Here is a 23,925-nt window from a genome sequence, read left to right on the forward strand (position 1 = left end):
GCAGTAGTTTGCAGATTTGTACAATGATCTTGTTGTTACATTATTTCTTTTTTACTCGTCACGAAAGAGGCAAAGAAAGCCCTTTCGATCCGCCTCTCTCGCTTTGTTCGTTGCGGGGTGGCATTCGTATAAAGGAGACGGGATAAGGCCATCACCTGTCCATGTAAGCTTCCCGTGGCAGGAAGGTAGTGCCTAATTCCACCAAACATTGAAGCATTCAAAATATGCGCGTGGACTGAAACTTTGTTCAGATCTTGAACACGGTCAGGATCGTGTGGTATGAAATCAAGATACACGTTAATCAGAATGAAAAACACAGTCACACGTCCTTCTCTTGTAGCCCTTATGAACAAAAACAGCGAACTCCGCCTGCTTTTCGTGGAGGAAAGAGAGAAGGAGTCATGGTCACACGCGGCCTTCGCCGGCATTACAAGTATGTTGCACTGCAACATTGTGAAGGTTGGACGCAAACAAAAAAGAAAATGAAGAAGAAGGCGAAGGCACCGATACGGTCCCTCGAAAGTTTCAGAGTAATAGCGAATGCGACTGAACCTTGGCACAACTTGCAAACGAAGATGCAAAGGGACCTGACGTCAGCATCCGCACTTTCCCGAGCATGACTTCGCAGTGTTGTGTTTACCTTCCATGCTGCCGGCATTTTTTTGAAGTGAATAAAGGTTCGTTTGGGCTTTGTGCAGGCATAGAGGCGCATGGCGGAGAACGAGATCTGGCCGGCTTTTTTTTTTTTCCTTTCGGGTCACTGCTCTGAGTGAGAGTGCTTCGCTGTCTCGTGGCTTGCGACGCCACCGCCGTTTTCGTTGTTTTCCTTGGACTTCACGTTCCGGATGTACGACAGCCACTCGGGAAAGGACACGAGACCGTCGTCGTTGACGTCCACGGTCAGCAAGTTGTCCACCATTGCTGAAGCACGTCGGAATGCCGAGAAAAAAGAAACAGACAAATCACCCACTTAGTTACCAAGGAATAAAGGATGACGATCTCTGCGAAATCATATTTAGATACTCTGCAGAAAGTCTGTAGACCTCTTTTTGGTGTTTCTATCTGTGACATCTACAGAATGTCAACAGACAGCCTGTAGATGTATACTTGAGATTTACACGTTCAGTAGACAGTTGTCTATAGACTTATCACCGTGAAGCCGTTGGGAAGTCTGCGTACTTTCTACAGATAAAAAACGAGTCTAGACAAGGCAGTCTACAAAATGCCTGCAGACAGTCTGAAGAGCAGGTATCTCAAGACATCCAAACCCACAGGCTGCGCGTGGCCTGAATGGCCATCTTTGGGTATCATTCAGGTTTAACAAGTTGATGTAGCTGTTCGCGACTCTCTCCGTATCCCTTATAAAAAGAAGGCACGGTAACCTACCGCGGTATCTCAGTGGCTATGGTTTCGTGATGCTGGTCACGAGTTTGCAGGTTCCCTACCAAGGCCGGCTATTTGTAGCCTATTCATAACCAACAGAATGAAGTCAAATGCGCTTCGATTACAATCTTGTGAACAGCTTCAGTTGACGTCATTACAACTCAGTCAACTCATCAGTGTTCGTTAGTAATCCCATGAAGATTTAGCAAAAAGCTAACGCACGTCACGGACAAGCTTCAAAAGCACAAATTCAACAACATGGATCAAGTCAATAAACGTCTATGCAAGGCCCTTCCGCCCTCGCTGAGCAAACCTTACGACCGAATGCATACCGTACATAAATTTTGTTGTCCTAATTAGATTTTTACACAATTAGCGCGTTGAGGTGTACTCGAAAGTACCGTTTAATTTCATTTTATTTTTGTTTTGTACCCGCTATTGCATTGTACGTATGGAATTTCTCGACATCCATATTTAACTTTATTTCGTATGGGTAGAGAGAATGGGAATTGGAAAAGGAGGTGATATGCGAAAACGCACGTGTGCTTAGATTGGGGTTCACCAGAGCTGGACGAAATAATCCGGAACCTTCGACTACGACGTCTGTGACAGTCGGCGAATTGTTAAACGCAATAACTTGAGATCCGGCACAATACTTCTGTGCGCGGCCGGCTGAAACAAGACGGAATTTTTCGTATTTCAATTAGCGCGCGATGAGGATGACGTTTCTGGGCAGACGTGCAGACGTAAAAGGCCAGTTTATATAGGTGCTGGGTGTCCCAGCTATCGCGCATGCGCCGAGCTTTAAAGAAGTGATGCCTCCTGTGCCTTTAAAACCGAGTGCGTATTGCTAGCAACCAGCTGAAGCAGACTACAGCGTTATTGTGTTCTTAATTAATCCCCAGTCTTGCATTATCAATAACTAACTTTTCAACTGGTATATTTACCACAGACATTTCGATACTATAGGTTTTAGAACTCATCCTAAAATATAATTTGCACTTAGTTGTGGCCCGCTATCTTTCACGTGTGTGGCGTTCAAGAAAGAAAAAGAAAACACGTCGCGAAGAAATTAAACATTCTCCATTGAATAATTCGGCGGTTGCATCGCGTTTTTACAGGGCGTTCATCTTGATAAGAGCGCAAAATTTCTGCGATAGTGGCGAGCCTCGTGTCTGAGCGCACGACCATTTTGTGACAACGGTAAAGGCAGCCTACAAAACCCAAGTGGTCAAAATTCGCAGCGCACGTTATCACTTAGCAACGTTAGGCTAAATAAAACGTGCCTACGAACGTAGCAGCCAGCACAAAAAAAAAGAAAGGCGACATGCCGTGTCAGTGAGAGGTTTGGTTCATTAAACTAACCATAGCCTCTGAGATCGGGAGGCACGCGCGCTGCCCGATATCAGAGGCCCTGCGCGGAAAGAATCAGTTCGTTCGCAGCGCGTTAGAGGGCAGCACTACTGCGGCACGCAAGCTGGAAGCCAAGAGACTTCTTTTATATTTCGCGGGCTTTCTTGAAAATGCAGAAAACGTATCCACACAGGAGACAGCGTGCCGCAAATAAAATGTGTCTTCGTGTGTGTTCAGCACTATAACCTAAGTGTTGCACATCTCCCGTAAATGTAATAATATGGAAGTCAGTAATTAATAATTACAAACTATTTAATTAGGAACAACACAATATATACTGGGGGCTTCTTCAGGTTGCAGCTAACAACCTACAAGGTTTTATCCCCGTAGAGGACTTCAATCAAAAAAAGAAAATTAAGTAAGACTAACTTGTTGCACGGTAGGCAGCTGGGACGGAACATATGTAACAACCATGTTCGGCGCAGCTCATCAAAAGCAAAGTCACTTTTTCTGCGTTTATATAAGAATACCTTACTAAGCTATAGTCTATAGACTATACTCTGGGCACAACAGCTAGCACCGAGTCATTGTGAGCGCGCTCTCCAAAGCTGGAATAGTAGCAGTGCAAGCTTTTTCATTACGCGTTTTCAACTGCCTATGCTGTTACTTCAGCACTTCTGCAAAGTAAAGGGAAAGAGGATTCAGGAAAGCACTGGGCATAAAAAGGCGTACAGTGAACGCGTGATTACCTTAAAAGCGTGCTTCACTGCAGAATTGATTCTTTCAACAGGGAAGTATGCTCACCAGACAGTAGCAAGGCGACTAATGTGTTCCAGACACCGGGGATGGTGTATCCAGACACGTATACGGGGACGTGGCTGGCCAATCTACAGTCCGCGCAGCACATGAAATATTAACTTACCCAAAGCAAAATTCGAACATATATAGAAGAAAAAGGTTGACCAGTGTCCATGGTGTTCCTGTTCCTTTTCTCTTGTATTTTATATACCGCTGCGTTTTGTCCTGCGTTGGTTTCTTTTCTTTTATTGTGTGTTGGAGCCGGCACACGCTGAATGATGGCACTTTATTGTCAGTGAGCCCTAGAGACGACGATTACTATTCAAGGCGACACGTCTGGCCACTTAACTAAATAGTCTGTCGGGTGACATTTCCAGTAGCAGCTACTTTGCGGCATGTTTTCACCCCTGTAACCTTCAACCGTGGATAAAGGCGCACCACGACCGTGTCTGGCAAAGTTAGGTGTTGCTTACCGACCAACTTGGTCTCGCTCGACGTCTCATTGTTGTGCTCAAGAAGGTGGTCGAACGCCTGCATCAGCTCCAGGCCGTCAAGTTGGTTGTTGTCGTCGTAGTCGTGCATCCTGCGAAGCACAGATGGCGCCATCGTCTCAGCCGCAAGCTTCTGCTAAGCGGCAGAGTGGGAGATTCAACTTCACCTCGCGCAAGACACCACTGTGTGCCTTCAAGTAAATAGAACGCGTTATCTTTGAGAAAATACTCGAAGACACGTAACTTCTACCAAGCATCTGCAATGTTATTCAGCAGAAATGCTGTAATCTCAGGGAGGAGGCAATGAATACATATTTAAAGGATGTCCCTTTGTGTCGGAAAGGTGACAAGTGTGATAAAAGGAATTTACGTGAATTTCTTTTGTGCATACACATACGTATTCTGTTGCCTCTTTCGGGCAATGTTCTAGCCTCCTCTTTCTTATCTCTGCATTTGCCTATTGGTAACAATCTCCGTTTCTGATAATTTAAATTGCAATGATTCTTATACCTCAGCGCTCTCCTCGTGCACTTGTACTTGAAGAGAATCGGACACTTCATTAAAATGTGCTCCTTCGTTCTCTAGCCTCTAGGGGCACAGCGACAAGTACTGAATTTTCCCGCCTATACACCGCCAGCTATCACTGCCTTTGCCGGAATCATTACAACGTTCATAGAAAGTTCTCGTTGAGTGATCCCTCTAGGAATCGTAATGCTTCAAAAGGGATGTCCAATATCAAGTAAAAGAAAATAATCTTGTAAACATGAGTAACTACAATACTAATTGCATAAAGTACTTCGACTCTGCGCCGTATATAAAAGTAGTTCTCACCTAATATTGCTAATATCCGCGCGTTCTATCACAGTGTTTAATTGGTTCTCTGCGTGGCCGACTGATCGCTGGAGCATGCCACCGAAAACATGTTAAACATGCAGCCGGCGGCTGATGAGAAGCTCGAGTAATTTGAGGCGATTTTGCACACAACCATGGTTGCGAATTCCGATGTTTGGCGAGCCGTGATTATAAGCTGTCTGAGAAGTACTAAAGTCGTGAGGATTCGTATGAAAAGCCCTTAGTATCGATCTTGCTAAGAACTCCACCTAGAATTTTCTTTTTATTTATTCTCTCTTTCTTTCCTCTTTCAGATGCACAACATATAAGTTACAGTTTTAGTAGTAAAACGGAACTAGACAGAAATATACTGCCCTATGTGTACTTTTGAGAATGCTCCCGCATCTCTCAGTCCACATCAGTTGCAAGATTGTTGCGGAACAGAAAACATGACTCCTGCGACACGTTCGTGACACGTGAATAATCCGACATATGCGTTAGTTGCATATAAAGTAAAGACAATGGCGTATTTGAATGGCAAACCTCATAAAGTAAAACGTTGTTTCCTCGGTGTCCAGATCACCCTGCTGTGCCAAGACCAAGACACGCGACAGGTCTCTCTTGATATGCCTGGGCGGGTGTAAAAGATACATTACTGAGGTTTCGAATGTCATAAAGCATTCTTAGTTAAGGCTGCCCGAAACATTAGAAATACCGAAAAAATACAAATTGAATAGCCCTTGCTAGATTCGCATTCGATTCCGGAATTCGGTATCCGAAATTGTCGTATATTCGTTATGTTCTAATATTAGAGACTCCGAAAAAAACACTTCGAAGATCTCGAAGGAAAGAGACCGGTGCCAGTGAAAGCTGCTCCGAATTATATTGCTGCGATGGCGTCGTGGAATTGCCGTGCAGTGGCACCAGTTCCTAGGAGAACGCATGGGGCGTGCAACCGCTGCTGAATAATCTGCAGTTATTAAAAAAGAAAGCCTTACTTTTAGAATGTCTCATGTTTGCCGTATAGGTTTAGACAAATCACACTAGCATTCGGTCACTCTCAGCGCGTTTGCAAGTCTTCGAAACAATGTGAAGTGCTGTACCATCACGCTCCTTCCTTCAAAGTACACAACAATCTATACGTGCTCCTGCATGGTGGCGTGCTCTTCCCGTGTTCTTTCATTCTTTCCTTTCTTTTTCATTCTGTATATATATATATATATATATATGTTCATGATAACTGGGTCATGTTCAGAGATAAGTTATGCGCATTGGTTGAGCAGAACATTCCTTTAATCAGAATAACTGAAGACAAAAACAAACCGTGGTTCACTAAGTCCCTTCATCTACTCAAAAACAAAAAGAAACGTTCATACAGAACTGCAAAACGAACTGGCACCCCGTCAGCTCGGGAAAGGTATCTTAACTGTTTAAGTTCTTACTGCTCCGCTCTCAATGTAGCCAAAAATAAATATTTTTCCCAAGACCTTCCTTCACTACTCAAATCTAATCCCAGAAAGTTCTGGCAAATTTGATCTCCTGAACGCAATACTAATGACATCTCGTTACATCATAAAAACAACATTTCTATTCCTAACAGTGAGTGCGCTCAAGCTTTTAATAAATTTTTCTCATCCGTATTCAGAAAAGAAACTATTACTAATTTGCCCATTGTTGCAGACCTAGATAACCGGTACATGGAACCTATTGGCATTACTATTGATGATATTGTTCAGCTTACTAATAACTGGAAGGTTTCGTCTTCAGCAGGTATTGACAATATTAATTCTAAATTACTAAAAAATACAGTATCAGTATCTAGCAAGTTTCTATTTCACATTTTTCATCAATCATTAATGACAGGTCAGATACCCCAAGATTGGAAAATAGCCAGTCATACCCATCTTCAAAGACGCTGACAAAAACTTAACTGAGAACTACCGACCAATATCACTAACGTGCATATGCTGTAAAATGATGGAACATATTATTGCATCTCATGTTTACCAACATCTAGAATCGAATAACTTCTTTTTTCATAATCAACATGGTTTCAGGAGAGGTTTGTCGTGCGAAACGCAACTGCTTGAATTTACGACAGATTTACATTTTAACATGGACTTAAACCTTCAAACTGACAGCATCTTTCTGGATTTTTCTAAAGCTTTTGACCGCGTAGCTCATTGTCGCCTGTTTTTGAAGTTATCATCATTAAAACTTAATTCACTAACTCTAACCTGGCTTCGAAATTTTCTTTCTAACAGGCAGCAGTTTACTTTCGCTAACAGCTTCTCCTCGCCCCTTTCAGATGTTTCATCCGGTGTACCACAAGGAAGCGTTCTTGGTCCCTTACTCTTTCTGATATACATTAATGACATACCCAATAACTTATCATCATGCATGCGCATTTTCGCTGACAACTGCATTATCTATCGTTCTATTAACTCCTCCGATGACCACCTGATCCTCCAAAATGATCTTAACCAAATTATTAATTGGTGTAACACCTGGCTAATGACTCTAAATTCATCAAAATGTAAAGTGATGTCCTTCACCCGCAAACGCACTAACTTGGACTATTCTTACTGTATTAAAAATTTCCCATTATCTCGGACCTCATCATTTAAATATCTAGGCGTAAGCCTTTCAACAAACCTCTCCTGGACTTCTCACATAACTACCATCTGTGCCAGTGCTTCTCGATCACTGGGTTACCTGCGACGTAACCTTCGGAACTCACCTCCACTTATCCGCAAACTGGCATTTCAAACATTTGTTCGCCCTCGACTTGAGTTCGCCGCTCCAGTCTGGTCTTCCCACCAAAATTACCTAATTACCATGCTGGAATCAATCCAAAATAGAGCCGCACGTTTCATTTCCCGAAATTATGACTACCGTTCTAGCGTAACTCAAATAAAGATTCACCTTTCACTTCAGCTGCTAAGTAATCGTCGCGACATAGCCCTTTTGTCATTATTTCATAAATACGCCCACCACACTAACAAACGTTCCTTACACCTAGAAACGTCATCGCACACGTCGCACAGATTATACAACCATCATAGCTTCACGCGCATCTATGGTAAAACAGAAGCATTTAACTCATCTGCAATTCCACGTGCCATTCGGCTCTGGAACAACCTCCCCGACAACACAGTTGCGGAAACTGACCGTGAAAAATTCAAGCACTCACTGAACTCGCTTAACCTATGTTAATCATTAATATCACACTCACACTGTTCTGTGTTATTTTTTTTCTACCTTTTTCTTGCACTGTAATACGTTTGTTACAAACTTATATTGTTCCTTTTTATTGTAATCATATGCAGCTTTATGTAGCTATGTTTCTCTGACTTTTAGGCTGTGCACTTGGCTGCTGATTTCATTTGTTATTGTTGTTAATAGATTGTATGTTACTGATTGTATGCCCCCCTTACTCAATCCCCATGTAGGGGCCTTGTACGGTATTCTATAAATAAATAAATACATATATATATATATATATATATCCGTGGCGTAGCCAGAAATTTTGTTCGGGGGGGGGGGGGGGGGCTCACGTTCCAGCTCGGCCTCCTCCTTCTAGAATTTGTCGAAACATCAAATACATGAATAATAACTGCATTGCCAAAGATGCTGCAAACGAATTCTTCAACGCTACGCAATGTCAAGACAAGTAAAATATGTATTTTTTTTCATACAAGAATATACTCTTATGTCTCAAAATTTGTGCCCGAAATAACTCACATAAAGCTTTCATGTTTTCTCTCCATTTAATAAGTAAAGAAAACATCACACGAACTTTAGAACTTTATCAGATTGAAACCAGCAAAGCAGTGCATGCCACTGATATGAAAAATGTAAAGGCCATGAAATGAACAAGTTGAGGACAAATATTTTAACGAAACTTTGTCATTCAAGAACCTTGTTTACATTTTTGTACATGTACAACGGCCAGGGAAAAATCTCAATGATGCTGTCCTTTGTTCAGCTGTGTTGTCAACAATGCTATCAATGGTAGTGTATTGTAATTGCACCGATGTTATAGTCGCAACGAGAGCACATATAAAAAGCCGTTATGCAAAATATACGAGGGCGAGTCAAATGAAAGTGTTCGAATGCGAACATATGGCAAACGGGATACCTTATTTAAAAGTAGTCTCCATGAGCATTTAGACATTAGTCCCACTGACTAACGAGTCACGTGAATCCCGTCTCATAAAACTCCTTTGGTTGGTGCTTCAAAAAATCTGTAACTGACTATTTCACGTCATCGTCCGACATGAATCTGGTTCCCTTGAGCTGTTTTTTCAATTGCCCCAAAATATAGAAGTCGCAAGGCGACAGGCCTGGACTTTATGGCGAATGTTGCAGCGTTTCCCAATTGAACTTTCCCAGTTTTGTATTAACCATATCAGCGAAGTGGGGACGGCCATTGTCGTGGAGAAAGATGACGCCATTCGTCAATTTTCCACTTCGTTTGTTCTTGATTGCGACACGCAGCCGATCTGGCGTTCCACAATATCGGAAACAATTTATAGTCTCTCCAGGTTTAGTAAGTTCGATCAATTATGGCCTCTGCCGATCGAAAAAAGAAAAAAGTCAACAACACCTTTCCGGCGGAAATGACGGGCTTTGCTTTCTTTAGGGCTCGTGAATTCAAATGTTTCCACTGTAAGCTTTGCCGTCGTGTTTCAGGCTCGTAGTAGTGGCACCATGATTCGTCCCCGGTCACAACTGAAGACAAAAAGTAGTCACCCTCATTGTGCCACCGGATTAGATTAGTCAAGGCAGCGCCGAACCTCTCCGTCTTCTGGCGGTGGTTCAACATCTTGGGCATCTATTGCGCACACAAGAACCGATAACCGAGATGTTCATGAATTATGGTGTGACCCGAACCGTGACTGATGTTCACACGCCCTACCAATTCATCGATGCTTATCCTCCGTTCTTCTCTAATCAGCTCATCAGCCTTTGTAATTGTGTTGGGGGTGATTGCATGGTGGCTTTGGCCCGGTCTTGTATCGTATTTGCAACTTTCACGTCCTTTTTTTTACCATTTGCTCCAACGCTTCACAGTGTCCAATAAAATGCAATGTTCAACGTACACGAAAGCCATACGGCGACTGATTCCTTTTTGGTAAACACCTTTAGCTGTCAAAGACCTCACGACACCACGCTATCCAACTTTATAGAGTGTCCATTATGTCACGCAACCATGTTCAACCCAATGTATGTATGAGAGCATTAAAGAACATTTATCCTCACACCTGCATGTCACTTGTATATGAGAGATGCCTGTGTGCTACGCGCATGCCTCGCAGATAACGAAAAGAACCATTATTGCTCCGGGTTGGTTGGCTCACTTTCATTTGACTCGCCCTCGTACATTACAAATGCGATGATACAATGGAATATACAAATGCGAAGATACAGCTTGATAAAGGGCAAAAACGTGTCACTGGAAACAAAGTTCACTGCACGTATACACAAAACCTCGCAACAAGATATTTAAGTATACGTATACGTCTGCAATAAATCTACGTATGTAAGAAAAAGTCACTGTATATAATGCGCCAAACAAGGCAAATGAACACATTCCGCAGCCACAGATTCAAAAATCACAGTCCCCCGTCATTCCACCCTCCCCCACCCCAGCCCCGATGTATCGCGCGCGACAGAAGGTGGCGCGCTTCCTGCCCGCTTTTCTCCCTTGCGCACACAATACTGAGCCACCATCGTCGGCTCACCCATGCCGCCCCCACCAGCCTACGCTTTCACTTGCACATACAATACGCAGCGAACGAACTTCTGAACGTAGCTGTACGTCTCTCGCCAGTAGTACCGCTGTCGTAGGCACTGGTACGTTTTGAAAACTCCCAAGTTTGCACACTGTGGATCAGCCTGGAGAGCAGCGCATATTTCGGAACGCAGACTGCGCGGTACCACTAACCACCACTGACTACAACGTCGTCAAGATAGCAGATGCATGTGTGCCACTTCAAGCCGCATAGAAACTGCCCCGGGCAGTTTGTCCGAGATTTTGACAGGTGAGCTATTACCCATCGTCAAAAGGAAGTCTTGTTATCCTTGACGCATTATAGCTTAGCGGGCTAGCAAAGTTACGTCAAATGGTGTCTCCACGAGGGGCTATTCGAACAGCATCCACGTGAGTGTCACAAGCTGCGAACGTACTCGGAGTCCCTGGATATCTGGACGGCGCTGTAGCGGCTGCGGAGGTCTTCGAGCTCTTCGAATGTCGGGCCCTCCTGTACGTTGCCGGGGTCGCTGTCCTCCGGGATTGCCGCGTACCGGGGCCACAACGCGGCGGCGAGCAACACCCACGCGGTCAGCCAGCGCTCGCCTAGCATGGCGGGCCTACGAAGCACAGGCGAATTCTGGGCTCAAAGGAGGAGAGCGAGTCGCGCGCTCAGACCGTGAGGGCAAGCTTACAACACGGTCCACTGTCAAAGGGCGCGCGTATATAATTCGTATTTAAACCAACACAACTTGATCTCATCATCGCAACACAGGAAAAAATGTTCGGTGCGGCGTGTTAAGCAGATCTATATTGGTGACAAATTATGGACAAGGCTTCGCGTGAAACGTGAGCTGTAATCAGTGCGAGAATATTAATTTTGTCTTCCCTATAATCGTGGGTTTTGCTCTATATAATGTGGGTGCCAAGATAACTGGATCGTCGCTTGAAAAAATATAATAATAAAGAAGCAGCGCAGAATTTTTGAATGGGATCACGAGACAGGAACACGACAGAAGCACTGCGTCCCTTTTTGGCGTCCAGTTTTAATTCTTTTTCCCCTTTAGTACATTTCAAAACGACTCGCCCATTGCCAGTAATGGCGAGCAGGAATACCAAGCCGGTATTCAAATAACAGCGACTGAAGAAGTCAAAATTTGAATAGGACTATCTAAGTGGCGTGTTACCTTTTCATATTAGCGAAAGAAGTGGGATATTAACTAGTAAGCAAGGTAGTTAGAAGACATGCCAGCGGCAGAAGTCAGGATATTAAATAGTAAGCAAGGTAGTTAGAAGAAAGCGGATGTCTAGGGAGAGGCGCACAGTCCATTTACTGCGCAACGCAGTTAGCCAGCTATAATTGCGTTCGCTCGTTTCATTCCAACGCAAGGGAAACGCACCTGCTCCCCACCGCTATCGAACGGCTGCGCTTCAAATGGCCTTGAATTAGCCAATGTTTAGCTAAATATATATTAACTACGCAAATTGGCGCACTACCTTGAAGTTTCGCGAATCTCCGCTTCAATCCTTCGGCCTCTCTCCCATCTGCGTATCTCTCTCTCAGCCTGGCCATGACAACGATTTAAAGTGCAAGGCGAGGGTGTTGTTACGTTTCGCCTACAACGCGCGGTAATGCCGGCGCGGATGCAACGGACGCCGGGGCTTTGTTTAAAGCGGCGGACATTTTGGCCCGTTCAACGCCGCCGCAACGCCTACCCGCCAAGCGTGTCCAGGCGTGTTTCAGTGCCACGTGTCTTCGTGTGTGCGTGTGTGTGTGTGTGCCCTCGCTTGTCAAAGCGCGGCAGCCGGGGAGCGGAGTTCCCCGAATGAGGAGCCTGGAGGTCTCTCGGCTCAACCGTTCGCGCCGTCGTGTGGGCGGGTTGGCGATGCGTCACTTCACTCGGTTCAGCAGGTCTCTCGGCTCGACCGTGCGCGCCGTCGTGGGCTCATGCTCCGCCGTCCCGTGACCTTCATCCCGTGACCTTCCCTTTTGGACCGCGACGCCGAGAGTATAAGAGCAGCTGCCCCCGGACGCCAGGAGAGAGGCTCCGATTTGTACTGTTGAGTTACGTGCTCTCTCGTCTCTCCACTTCGGTCGAACTGACCGGCCGCTCTTTTGCTATGTTAGAATAAACAAGTTGTTCTGTTACCAGTCTTCTCATGCTTTGCCGGGACCTTCGGATGCTTCCAGTGCCCCAGGCCGCCAGGCCAACGCTACCCTTGGGGCTTGCGACCCATTCGCAATAACGGGCGTCAGCACCGAGACCCCAACAACTCGTGCCAGCGGTGCGATTCCAACATCTGGTTGCCAGCGGTGAGATCGCGACAACGGAGGCCAGCAGCGAAGAGATGCGGTTGACTGTATGCTGAGCAGCACAACGACCATCCGGGAGCAGCGCAACGAGCCCTGTGTGATGACTGGTTGCCTGCAGCGGAACGACTGCGCTGAAGTCTTGGCTGCAAGGTTTGGTGAGTGCGGGACTTTCTTCTTCTGAGTTTTGCCAGGCTTTTGTTAGTGTCAGAAACAGAGCTGGTAATTGTGGTTGTCGTTGCTACCGGGTTAGTTTGCGGCAAGACAATAGTAGGCAGTAGAGAAAGCAGCATTCAGAGCAGCCATGGATTTGAAGTCGTTGCGCAAACCGAAATTGCTGGAGCTTGCAAGAGAGTTGGGTCTGGATGTCTCAGACAAACTCAGAAAACCAGAACTGCTAAGGGCTATTCTTGAGTTAGAAGCTGAGGATGACGAGCTGTCGGAATGCCTTGAGACCATTGAGGAGAGGGAGACGGCAAAAAGACAGGAGCGTGAACTTAAAGAACAGAAAGAGAAAGATGAGCGCGAACGTAAAGAACAGATAGAACGAGAGCAACAAGAGAAAGAAAGAGAGCGCGACCGTCAACACGCTTTGGAAATGAAGCGTCTCGAGTTAGAGATGGAACGCGCTCGTAATGGAAGTCAGGCACACGGTGCAGGAGAACGAGTATTGTTCAAAATGACTGACCTGATGCGGCCGTTTAAGCTTGGAGAGGACATTGGTTTGTTCCTGGTTAACTTTGAGCGAACGTGCGAGAAGCAGGGGTTCTCTCGGGAAACGTGGCCACAGCGCTTGCTCACTTTGCTACCCGGCGAGGCGGCCGACGTAGTCGCTCGCTTGGAGAGAGAGGAGGCAGAGGATTTCGACAAAGTGAAATCGAGTCTGCTAAAAAAGTACCGGCTGTCAGCGGAGGCGTTCCGTCGGAAGTTTCGGGAAAATGAGAAAGGCAGAAGTGAGTCATATACAGAGTTTGCCTACAGGCTTATGTCAAACATGCAGGAGTGGCTCAAAGAAGAGAAAGCGTTTGGTGACCACGAGAAAGTTCTGCAGTGTTTCGGGCTAGAACAGTTTTATAGTCGGTTACCTGAGAACGTGCGGTACTGGGTCTTGGATAGGCCAGACGTTAGTACGGTGGCTAGAGCCGCTGAGTTAGCCGAGGAGTTTGTGACGCGTCGGGCTCGCGGAGCTAAGGACGGTCAAAAGGGTGAATTTGGCTCCAAGTTTGAGAGGCCGAAGTTCACACCCATGAGAGCAAAGGGGGATACACGTAGTGCGGATGCGAGTGAAAGCAGTCCGACCGAACGTAAGGAGACGGCGGCAACCGAAGCCGAACGCAGAAAGCGGTTCGAGACGAGGCAAGCGCGCGTTTGTTATACGTGCCAGAAGCCGGGTCACTTTTCGGCGCAGTGTCCAGAAACAAAAACACAAGTCGTGTTTTTGTCTATATGCAGCACTGACGAGAACATGAAGCTTCTCGAGCCTTACATGCGAGACCTCCTCGTGAACGGGAAAGAGTGCCGAGTGCTTCGCGATTCCGCAGCTACAATGGATGTCGTTCACCCCTCTTACGTAGAACCCGATATGTTCACGGGCGAGTGCGCATGGATCAAGCAAGCAGTGGAAGCTCATAGCGTGTGTCTGCCGGTAGCAAAAGTGCTTATTGAAGGACCTTTCGGAGCACTTGAGACGGAGGCCGCAGTGTCATCTATGCTGCCCCCCCAGTACCCGTACTTATTTTCGAACAGGTCCGATCACCTCCTGCGCGAGAAGGGGCTTTTGTTTGGTGAGGCTAGCGTTCAGGCCTTAACCAGATCGAAGGTTCGGGAGCTCGCTGCAAAGGCGGTAGTTGCGGGGCCGACGTTGTTGAAAGATAAGAAAGGGTCAGAGGCGCAGCAAGCTGGTATTCAGAGCACGCCCGAACTGAATAAAATTGAGCCTGTAGCGTTAAAGGCACCAGATACTGGAGAGGAAAATCCCGACACGGGAAAGTTAGAAGAGCTGTCTCCAGATTTGCTCATCGCGCCTACGTCAGACGGACTTAACAGGTTGCTAAAAGTCAGCCGGTCGGCTTTGATAGCCGAGCAAAAGAAGGATGGCAGCCTAGAAAACATACGCTGCATTGTCAAGGAAGGTATCGCCAAGAAAAATGCTCGCTTTGTGGAAAGAGGTGGGGTCCTGTACCGGAAGTATCTAGACCGCAGGGGAGTGGAGTTCGATCAGCTGATCGTGCCTCAATGCTATCGTCAGGATCTGTTGCGCTTGTCGCATGGGGGTTCGTGGTCCGGACACCTAGGAGTTAAGAAAACTAAGGACCGTCTCTTGCAAGAGTACTATTGGCCAGGGTGTTTTCGGGACGCAGACCACTTTGTGAAGACATGCGACACCTGTCAGCGGGTGGGCAAGCCAGGGGACAAATCGAGGGCGCCGTTGAAGTTGGTACCTATCATTACGGAGCCTTTTAGACGGCTCGTTATTGATACAGTGGGACCTCTGCCGGTAACAGCCACGGGGTACCGACACATTTTGACTGTGATCTGCCCAGCGACAAAGTTCCCTGAAGCAGTGCCGCTTAAAGAACTCAGCTCAGTTGAGATAGTCAATGCACTACTGTCCATATTTGCGCGAGTTGGTTTTCCTGCAGAAATCCAGTCAGATCAGGGTACAGTGTTTACTAGCGCTTTGACGACAGCCTTTCTCGAAAGGTGCGGGGTAAGGCTGTTACACAGCTCAGTGCACCACCCCCAGTCGAATTCCGTTGAGAAGCTCCACTCCGTCATGAAGCGCGTGTTGAGAGCATTGTGTTTTGAACATCAAACTGACTGGGAGCTGTGTCTGCCGGGAGTGATGTTTGCATTAAGGACCGCGCCGCATGCGGCTACGGGGTTCTCGCCAGCTGAGCTGGTGTACGGTCGCTCGCTGCGATCTCCGCTTCGCATGCTTCGAGAATCATGGGAAGGCAGGGGCGACGACCCAGTCGTGGTAGAGTACGTGCTTAAGCTCCTCGAACGCTTAAGAAGGGCACAGGAGTTGTCAGGTGAAGCAATGGCAGAGGCCCAGCAGAGGGCCAAGGTTTATTATGATCGGACAGCCAGGGCCCGTCGTTTTGAGGTGGGCGATGAGGTCATGATATTGCGCACATCGCTAAAGAACAAACTCGACGTGCAGTGGGAGGGCCCAGCACGGATTGTTCAAAAACTGTCGGACGTTAACTACGTGGTGAGTCTGCCAGGAAAGCGGAAAGCACAGCAAGTTTACCACTGTAATCTGCTCAAACCCTATAAACAACGGGAAGCAGTGGTGTGCATGATGGTAAACGTGCCCGAAGAGCTTCCGGTCGAGCTTCCGGGACTAGGCTCAGTGACGAACAGGAAAGACACCGATCAAGTCATTAGTGACTTAATAAGTAAAGCATCGCTGTCGCCTGAGCAGAAAACCGAACTACACCAGCTCTTACAAGAGTTTCAAGGTCTGTTCTCTGAGAGGCCTGGTAGGACTTCTGTCCTTACTCATGACATAGAACTTACCTCCCCAGAGCCAGTACGATCCAAGGCGTACCGGGTGTCACCCCGCCAGAGCGATATTATGGAGGCTGAGGTAAAGAAAATGCTACAGCTCGGTGTTATTGAAGCGGGTGAGAGTGATTATACCTCCCCTTTGATTTTAGTTGAGGTACCGGGCAAGGAACCTCGTCCTTGCGTCGACTACCGCAGGCTTAATTCCATCACTAAGGATCAAATTTATCCGATCCCTAACATCGAGGAGCGCCTTGAGAGAGTGAGTAGCGCTCAGTTTATTTCCACCCTAGATCTTGTCAGGGGTTATTGGCAGGTTCCACTTACAGAAGAGGCTAGTAGGTATGCGGCGTTCATTTCACCAATGGGGACATTCCGTCCTAAAGTTTTGAGTTTTGGTTTGAAGAACGCGCCATACTGCTTTTCAAGCCTCATGGATAAAGTGTTGCGGGGACAGCAAGAATTCGCTTTACCGTATCTAGACGACGTAGCGATATTCTCCGCATCCTGGCCTGAGCATATGGCCCACTTACGGGCAGTGCTAACCCGCCTGCGCGATGCGGGCTTGACAGTCAAGGCTCCCGAGTGCCAGTTAGCACAGGCCGAGGTTGTCTACCTCGGACACGTGATTGGTCGGGGTCGTCGCCGCCCCTCTGAAATAAAGGTGGCCGCTGTGCGAGACTTCCCGCAACCGCGTACGAAGACCGATATTCGGTCGTTCTTAGGTGTCGCCGGCTACTATCAGAGGTACATCCCCAGGTACTCTGATATCGCGGCTCCCTTGACGGATGCTCTAAGAAAGACAGAGCCGCAAACAGTCGTCTGGGATGAGACGAAGGAAAGAGCTTTTAGCGCCCTAAAGAGCGCCCTAACAAGCCAGCCTGTGCTACGATCGCCCGACTACACAAAAGGGTTCGTTGTTCAGTGTGATGCTAGTGAGCGAGGCATGGGCGTTGTACTGTGCCAACGGGAAAATGGAGAAGTAGAACACCCCGTCCTGTATGCTAGTCGTAAGCTGACCAGTCGTGAGCAGGCGTATAGCGCCACCGAGAAAGAGTGTGCGTGTATCGTGTGGGCCGTTCAGAAATTGTCATGTTACCTAGCCGGCTCGAGGTTTATCATTGAAACGGATCACTGCCCTCTCCAATGGCTGCAGACCATCTCTCCCAAAAATGGCCGCCTCCTGCGCTGGAGCCTCGCTTTGCAACAATATTCCTTTGAGGTGCGTTACAAAAAGGGGAGTCTCAACGGTAACGCCGATGGCTTAAGTCGAAGCCCCTAACGTGGGAATCAGCCTCAAAATTGCTTGTTACTGATGTTTTTCTTCCTGAGGCAGGATTTTTAACTTATTGCTTTTGTGTAGTGTTTCAAAGTGATGATGTGCTTTCTAGTGCAATTTTCCGATTTGTGGACGCGTTCTGAGTGCTGCTAAACTACTGTAAGGAACTAGGCAGCAGTATAAAAGGGGAAAGAGCCTGGCAGGGCTTAGTGAGGGTTGTGCCGTGCTTGCTGACTGAGCGGTTGACTTTCGGCGTAGTTCTAACGCTTGCCGGAAACGAGAACAAAAATGTCAACTCTCCCGAAGTCACTTTGCAGTGTCCTGTGTGCACCTGAACGTGAGAACGAGGCCTTCTCTGTGCACTGCGCTCAAGAAACGCCAAAGGACGCCCGACTTCGGTTATGAGCATCATCGAGCGACATCCCTCCGGACAGCGGATGCAGTCCCCTGACCATCGGGATCTCCTTCCCCCGGCGGGGCGGTCTGTTACGTTTCGCCTACAACGCGCGGTAATGCCGGCGCGGATGCAACGGACGCCGGGGCTTTGTTCAAAGCGGCGGACATTTTGGCCCGTTCAACGCCGCCGCAACGCCAACCCGCCAAGCGTGTCCAGGCGTGTTTCAGTGCCACGTGTCTTCGTGTGTGCGTGTGTGTGTGTGTGCCCTCGCTTGTCAAAGCGCGGCAGCCGGGGAGCGGAGTTCCCCGAATGAGGAGCCTGGAGGTCTCTCGGCTCAACCGTTCGCGCCGTCGTGTGGGCGGGTTGGCGATGCGTCACTGCACTCGGTTCAGCAGGTCTCTCGGCTCGACCGTGCGCGCCGTCGTGGGCTCATGCTCCGCCGTCCCGTGACCTTCATCCCGTGACCTTCCCTTTTGGACCGCGACGCCGAGAGTATAAGAGCAGCTGCCCCCGGACGCCAGGAGAGAGGCTCCGATTTGTACTGTTGAGTTACGTGCTCTCTCGTCTCTCCACTTCGGTCGAACTGACCGGCCGCTCTTTTGCTATGTTAGAATAAACAAGTTGTTCTGTTACCAGTCTTCTCATGCTTTGCCGGGACCTTCGGATGCTTCCAGTGCCCCAGGCCGCCAGGCCAACGCTACCCTTGGGGCTTGCGACCCATTCGCAATAACGGGCGTCAGCACCGAGACCCCAACAACTCGTGCCAGCGGTGCGATTCCAACAGTGTGCACTTTGATCGTTGTACAAAAAACGTGAAGTTACGGACGCTCAGACTTGTTTTCATAGATGGCGTTAAAAATGTATAAAGATAGCATGTGCAATCGACTTCCTGACCCCCCTGCCGCGGTGGCTGGTGTTTATTAATTTCAGCTGCAGAGCACCGGGTCGCGGGTGCGATTCACGTCTGCGACGGCCGCAAGTCGATGGAGGCGGAATGCATAAAACGCGGTTACATTACGGCTTCTGCAGACACGAACGTACCCTAACCCGGTCATCATGAATAAAATTAATCCGGACTGCGGGGTTTCAGTCTATTGTAGTAAGTGTGGGGGTTTGCTCGATTTACAACACATGCTGTGGCGCTGCTTGGCGTTGGCCGGTGATGGCTCTCGAGGTGAACAGTGGTGGCAGCGCATGCTGCACAGTGAAGTGTTGGCGGACCAACTCAGGGCTGTCCAGAGGGCCCGTGTGATGGCAGAGGGGCTCGGCCTCTCTGTACCGACGTGGGAGCGGCCCGCATCAGTCCCAGACTGATCCCTCAGGACCAAAATAAAGTTTTTCATACCATACCATACCATACCAAATTACGCTGTCTCTCACCGCCCATGTGCTACTTTAGAACGGTAAATCCCGTCATTCAATTCTGACTGCCCAAAAGTCGGTGTCCTCCACTTGTGATTTGTGTACCCCTTCTGCGTTCTCTAGTACGGCTGCAGGTGTCCTAAATTTGGGTCACCTATTTCTCAAACTCTCAATGACATTTTATCCCTGAGTGGACTACAGTCACACGCTTTTGATGTGTCCAGTTATAAGAAACAAGCCTTCTGCGTTGAGCTCACGTAGAAGTAAAATTAATTCTTCAATCTGCAAACTGCGTTTTAATAGCCCTAACAAAACTGGTGCTAGCTACAAGACACTACATATCTGCTTTTCTTTTTTTCTTTTCATTATCCTCTAAAGTTTATTTATTTCTTTATTTCTTCATTTATTTATTATACCCTCAAGGTACGGTTGTACATTGCAGAGGGGAGGGGCAAGGTAAATACAGAGGCTAATCTAATCACACAATAGTTGATTATAGAAAAAAATTACAAGTACAAAGAAGCAATAATTTTCGAAGAAAGCGTCGGAGCTAGGTACGTGGAAGTCAATAATTAATAAACAGAACAAAAAAATAAGGAAGGAAGGCAACAACAAAAAAGAATAAAAAAAGAATTGTCCCGGAAGTGTTAAATAGTTACCTGATACAATACATAAAAAAAAAGAAAAACATGGCAAGACATCGCAAAACATGGTATACAATACAATAATATAATAAGAATGGTAAATAGAAACTTGGAAAGCGTGGCAAAAATAAATTAAATTAAATTAAATTATGGGGTTTTTACGTTTCAAAACCACTTTCTGATTATGAGGCACGCCGTAGTGGAGGACTCCGGAAATTTCGACCACCTGGGGTTCTTTAACGTGCACCTAAATCTAAATACACGGGTGTTTTCGCATTTCGCCCCCATCGAAATGCGGCCGCCGTGGCCGGGATTCGATCCCGCGACCGAATCCCGGCCACGGCGGCCGCATTTCGATGGGGGCGAAATGTGGCAAAAATACATGGCATAAAAAAATAGAAAACATACCATATAAAAATGCAAGGCATAACTTAAAATTATGCCATAAGAGCAGTTATTCTGCAGGACAAGCAATTACAACATTAATTTTAACATGAAACTTTCAAGTGTGGTTTTAATGTTATTCGTGTCAGTGATGCTTGTAAGTAATGCGGATGAGTTATTCCAATCTTTGCTCGTTTGGGGAAGAAATGAATGTGAAAAGCCGATGGTGTTGCAGCGAGGAATGTTTATCTTTTGGCGGTGGTCAAAGCGAGATGGAATGTATGGTGGCGGTTGAACAAAGATAGGTCGTAACTATGCGTTGTGGCAGTAGATTTTACGGAAAAGACATAGGTGAGATAGATAGATACGAGTGGCCTTAAAGGTTATGTGATCAATATGAGTTTTCCAGCATAGATTGCCGGCAATGTAAACCCCCAAGTATCGGTATGACGTTACAAATTCTAGTGGGATGTTATTTAGCGTATAGGTGGGGCAGATCACGCTGGTACGTGAAATCCTCATAGTCTCACACTTCTTAATGTTCAATTCCATGCGCCACGTACGACACCGCTCATTTATGTTATTTAGATCCTCCGGAATTGCTAGAATATCTTAGGCATTAGTTATATTACGATACAAGACGCAGTCACCCGCAAGTACACAAATGTTCGAGGAAACGTTAGTGGGCAAGTCATTAATATAAATTAGGAATAATAAAGGACCGAGCACGGACGCTTGCGGGACACCGGAGTCAAGTGGAGCTAAAGGTGAGTTAGCGTCATTAGGGGTTACAAATTGAACACGTGATGCCAGAAACGCGCGACTCCAATCGATTACGGAAGGGTCTATGTTTATAACGTTTAATTTATGAAGAATCAACGCATGGTTCACTTTGTCAAACGCTTTAGAAAAGTCAAGAAATATAGTCTGTTAAAAAACCAGAATTTAAATTGGGATGTAGGCCATTAGTGAAGAGGATAAGCTGAGTGTCACAGGATAAGTTTTTACGGAATCCATGCTGCATAACTGTGAAGAAGCTGCTATTTTCAAGAAAATTAACTAGATGCGTGTATATTATATGCTCCATAACTTTACATGGTACAGATGTAAGTGAAATAGGTCTGTAGTCAGCGAGATTATTCCAGAAATCGAAACCGTCTTTTTCATGGAATTATCAGTAACTATGTAGTGGTGGAAAGCATTCACCGCAAAGAGCGATGGAACAAACAAAAAAATTTAGGCGTAAGGTTAAGAGACAGGAAAAGAGTGGTGATCAGAGAGAAAACGGGGATATCCGGTGCTCTATAGTTAGCATTAAAAGACAAAAAAATGGAGCTGGGCAGGTCCTTTAATGCGTAAGATGGACAACCGGTGGAGCATTCTAATTACAGAATGGGTACCAAGGGAAAGGAAGCGTACAGTCGAGGACGGCAGAAAATTAGGTGGGGTGACGAAATTAGGATATTTGCAGGCGCCAGTTGGAATCAGCTGGCAGAAGATGCCTTCGTCACGCAGTGGCTGTCTGAATAAAAAGAGGAGGCTGCTGCTGCTGCTGATTACTATAAATAGTATGCACGTACGTCATTCAAGGATACTCCGCGTCTTCCGGTTTACGGCGGCGCCATGTTGGGGAACCTATAGGCCTATGCGCGCGCCTGTTGATAAGGTTCCCCAAGATGGCGGAAGGTAGCGGAAGCAGACGACAGCAGCGGATGTGACGTCACGTGCATACTATGTTTTATTAATCGGTCAACCACCGTTGGGCTGGAATGGCCCCATTGCGGCGGCCCCGAATGCCCCCCCCCCCCCCCCCCCCCTCGACGTGCGCGCGCCCGAAATGCCGTCGTCGAAGGGCGTCGGTAACGCGGCCCGCTTTCCATTTTCCACACGCAAGGCGACCGCAAGGGCGAACGGGTTTCAGAACAAAGAAGAGGGGGCAACCTGACGCTGTTAGCAACGAGACGAGGAGACGGAAGCTATTGGCAGCGGGAAAGGTAGGTGCATGCCTGACTCACCGAGCGTTCCCAAGCCGGCTCCTGCTGGAGGCGAAAAGATCGCGCTGGAGAACATCAGCGACGCCTGTGGGAAAGCACGAGCACGTGTGCGGAAACGAAGAAAACGAAGGCCGAAAGCCCTGTTTCAGTCCCGGGGTGATGATAGCGGAGCCTGCGTTTCTGAAAAGGTTCTTCTGCTTCTTTTCTTTCTTTCTTTTTTTAACCACACATGTCACGAGGCCCGAGATACTTTAATGCGCCCGAGCCTTTTCGTTCGAGGGAGAGAGAAAGTAGAGACGAAAGGAGGAAGGGGTTAACTAAACTAACTTTCGGTTTCGCCGCTCGGAACTGGCAGAAGGGGAGAGGGCAGTAGATTTGAATATAAAAGAAGATATGGAAAGCACCCGTCCGTAGAAACGCGAGGAAGGCACCTACAGTGTTTCTTACATTCCCGATATCTTTAAAATTTTATTCACGGATCGAGGCTTAGCCTTGCAGACAGAGCGCACTTGACGTACGGCGTACACCCGGATCACACATGTCACGCTGAACCAGTAAGGCGTAAGAGGTGGCGAAATGCAAGTACACTCGTGTACTTAGATTTAGTGCGAGATGAATATTAATGGGAAAAAAAATCACGGAAGTTAACCAGGGCGCAACCCGGATGGTCACCCTGCACTGGAGAAATGGGAGAGAAATATTAAGAGAAGGAGGGAAAGTTCAGTGTCGACATCACCGCGGTAGTGAAAATTATCAGCGCTGTACCAACGACGGTCCGGTTGCGTTCCGGAACCACAGCAGCGCTTTTGTGGCCTTCTACATCTGTGATATAAGTGAGACCATGGTCCCAAGATCTTGTGCAACGAACAAGAGAGGTTTTTTTTCGTCTAGCTACTTTAGAGCGGCGCGGAGGGCGAAGGAACTGTTAAAAAAGAGAAACCGTCTGTGCTGTATACCGCCCGTCATTTGAAAACGAAAGGCCTAGATTTAGGTGCACGTTAAACGCTTCCAGCTGGTCAATGCTGACCCGGAGCCCTTCACAGCGAAATTTATTTCATTTTTCTTATTTATTTCTGCCCAATCGCGTTTCATTCAGTCGTGACAGAGTAAAAGTACAAACGCACCACCAAAGTCACAAGGAAGCTCGCACGGTTATACACGGCAGCGGTTGCGTGTAAGCAATGATAACACGTGTAAATATTTGACAGACAACATACAGAGCCATAACAAACACAAAGCAGGTGCATAAACGTATTAACAAATCTCAAACACAGCAGGTCGTATTTGTTTGCGTGCGCAAGATTACACTATTAACGGCACGTAGTATAGGGTCCAGGTTGACCTTCCGTGTCCCGGCATTTCTGCGCCCGCCAGTTGGCGTGCCGTACAAGACTCGCATATATCTTCGTCGGACTTCCTTCTTATAAGCT

General features: G+C 47.1%; 1 protein-coding gene across 1 annotated transcript; it reads right to left on the reverse strand.

Moving 5' to 3' along the window:
* Positions 1-225: 225 nt before the first annotated feature.
* On the reverse strand, positions 226-22,663 carry LOC126521820 (multiple coagulation factor deficiency protein 2 homolog). The gene is made up of 5 exons (XM_055066126.2): positions 22,517-22,663; positions 11,049-11,231; positions 5,400-5,486; positions 4,008-4,117; positions 226-921 (listed from the first exon to the last, which is right to left on the reverse strand). The coding sequence occupies exons 2-5, from the start codon at positions 11,222-11,224 to the stop codon at positions 758-760; spliced, it is 537 nt and encodes a 178-aa protein (XP_054922101.2). The 5' UTR covers positions 11,225-11,231; positions 22,517-22,663; the 3' UTR covers positions 226-757.
* Between the last annotated feature and the right edge of the window lie 1,262 nt (positions 22,664-23,925).

Source organism: Dermacentor andersoni, chromosome 6 (genome assembly GCF_023375885.2).
Source record: "Dermacentor andersoni chromosome 6, qqDerAnde1_hic_scaffold, whole genome shotgun sequence".
Taxonomy (NCBI): domain Eukaryota; kingdom Metazoa; phylum Arthropoda; class Arachnida; order Ixodida; family Ixodidae; genus Dermacentor; species Dermacentor andersoni.

What these genes read in the sequence shown, in the direction of transcription:
- LOC126521820 (XM_055066126.2), bottom strand. Translation starts at nt 11,224, where the DNA reads ATGCTAGGCGAGCGCTGGCTGACCGCGTGGGTGTTGCTCGCCGCCGCG. An exon ending in ACAACGTTTTACTTTATGAG is followed by an intron (nt 4,118 to 5,399) that starts GTTTGCCATTCA and finishes TGTGCTTCGCAG; the next exon opens with GATGCACGACTACGACGACA. An exon ending in GAGCGAGACCAAGTTGGTCG is followed by an intron (nt 922 to 4,007) that starts GTAAGCAACACC and finishes GACGTGCTTCAG; the next exon opens with CAATGGTGGACAACTTGCTG.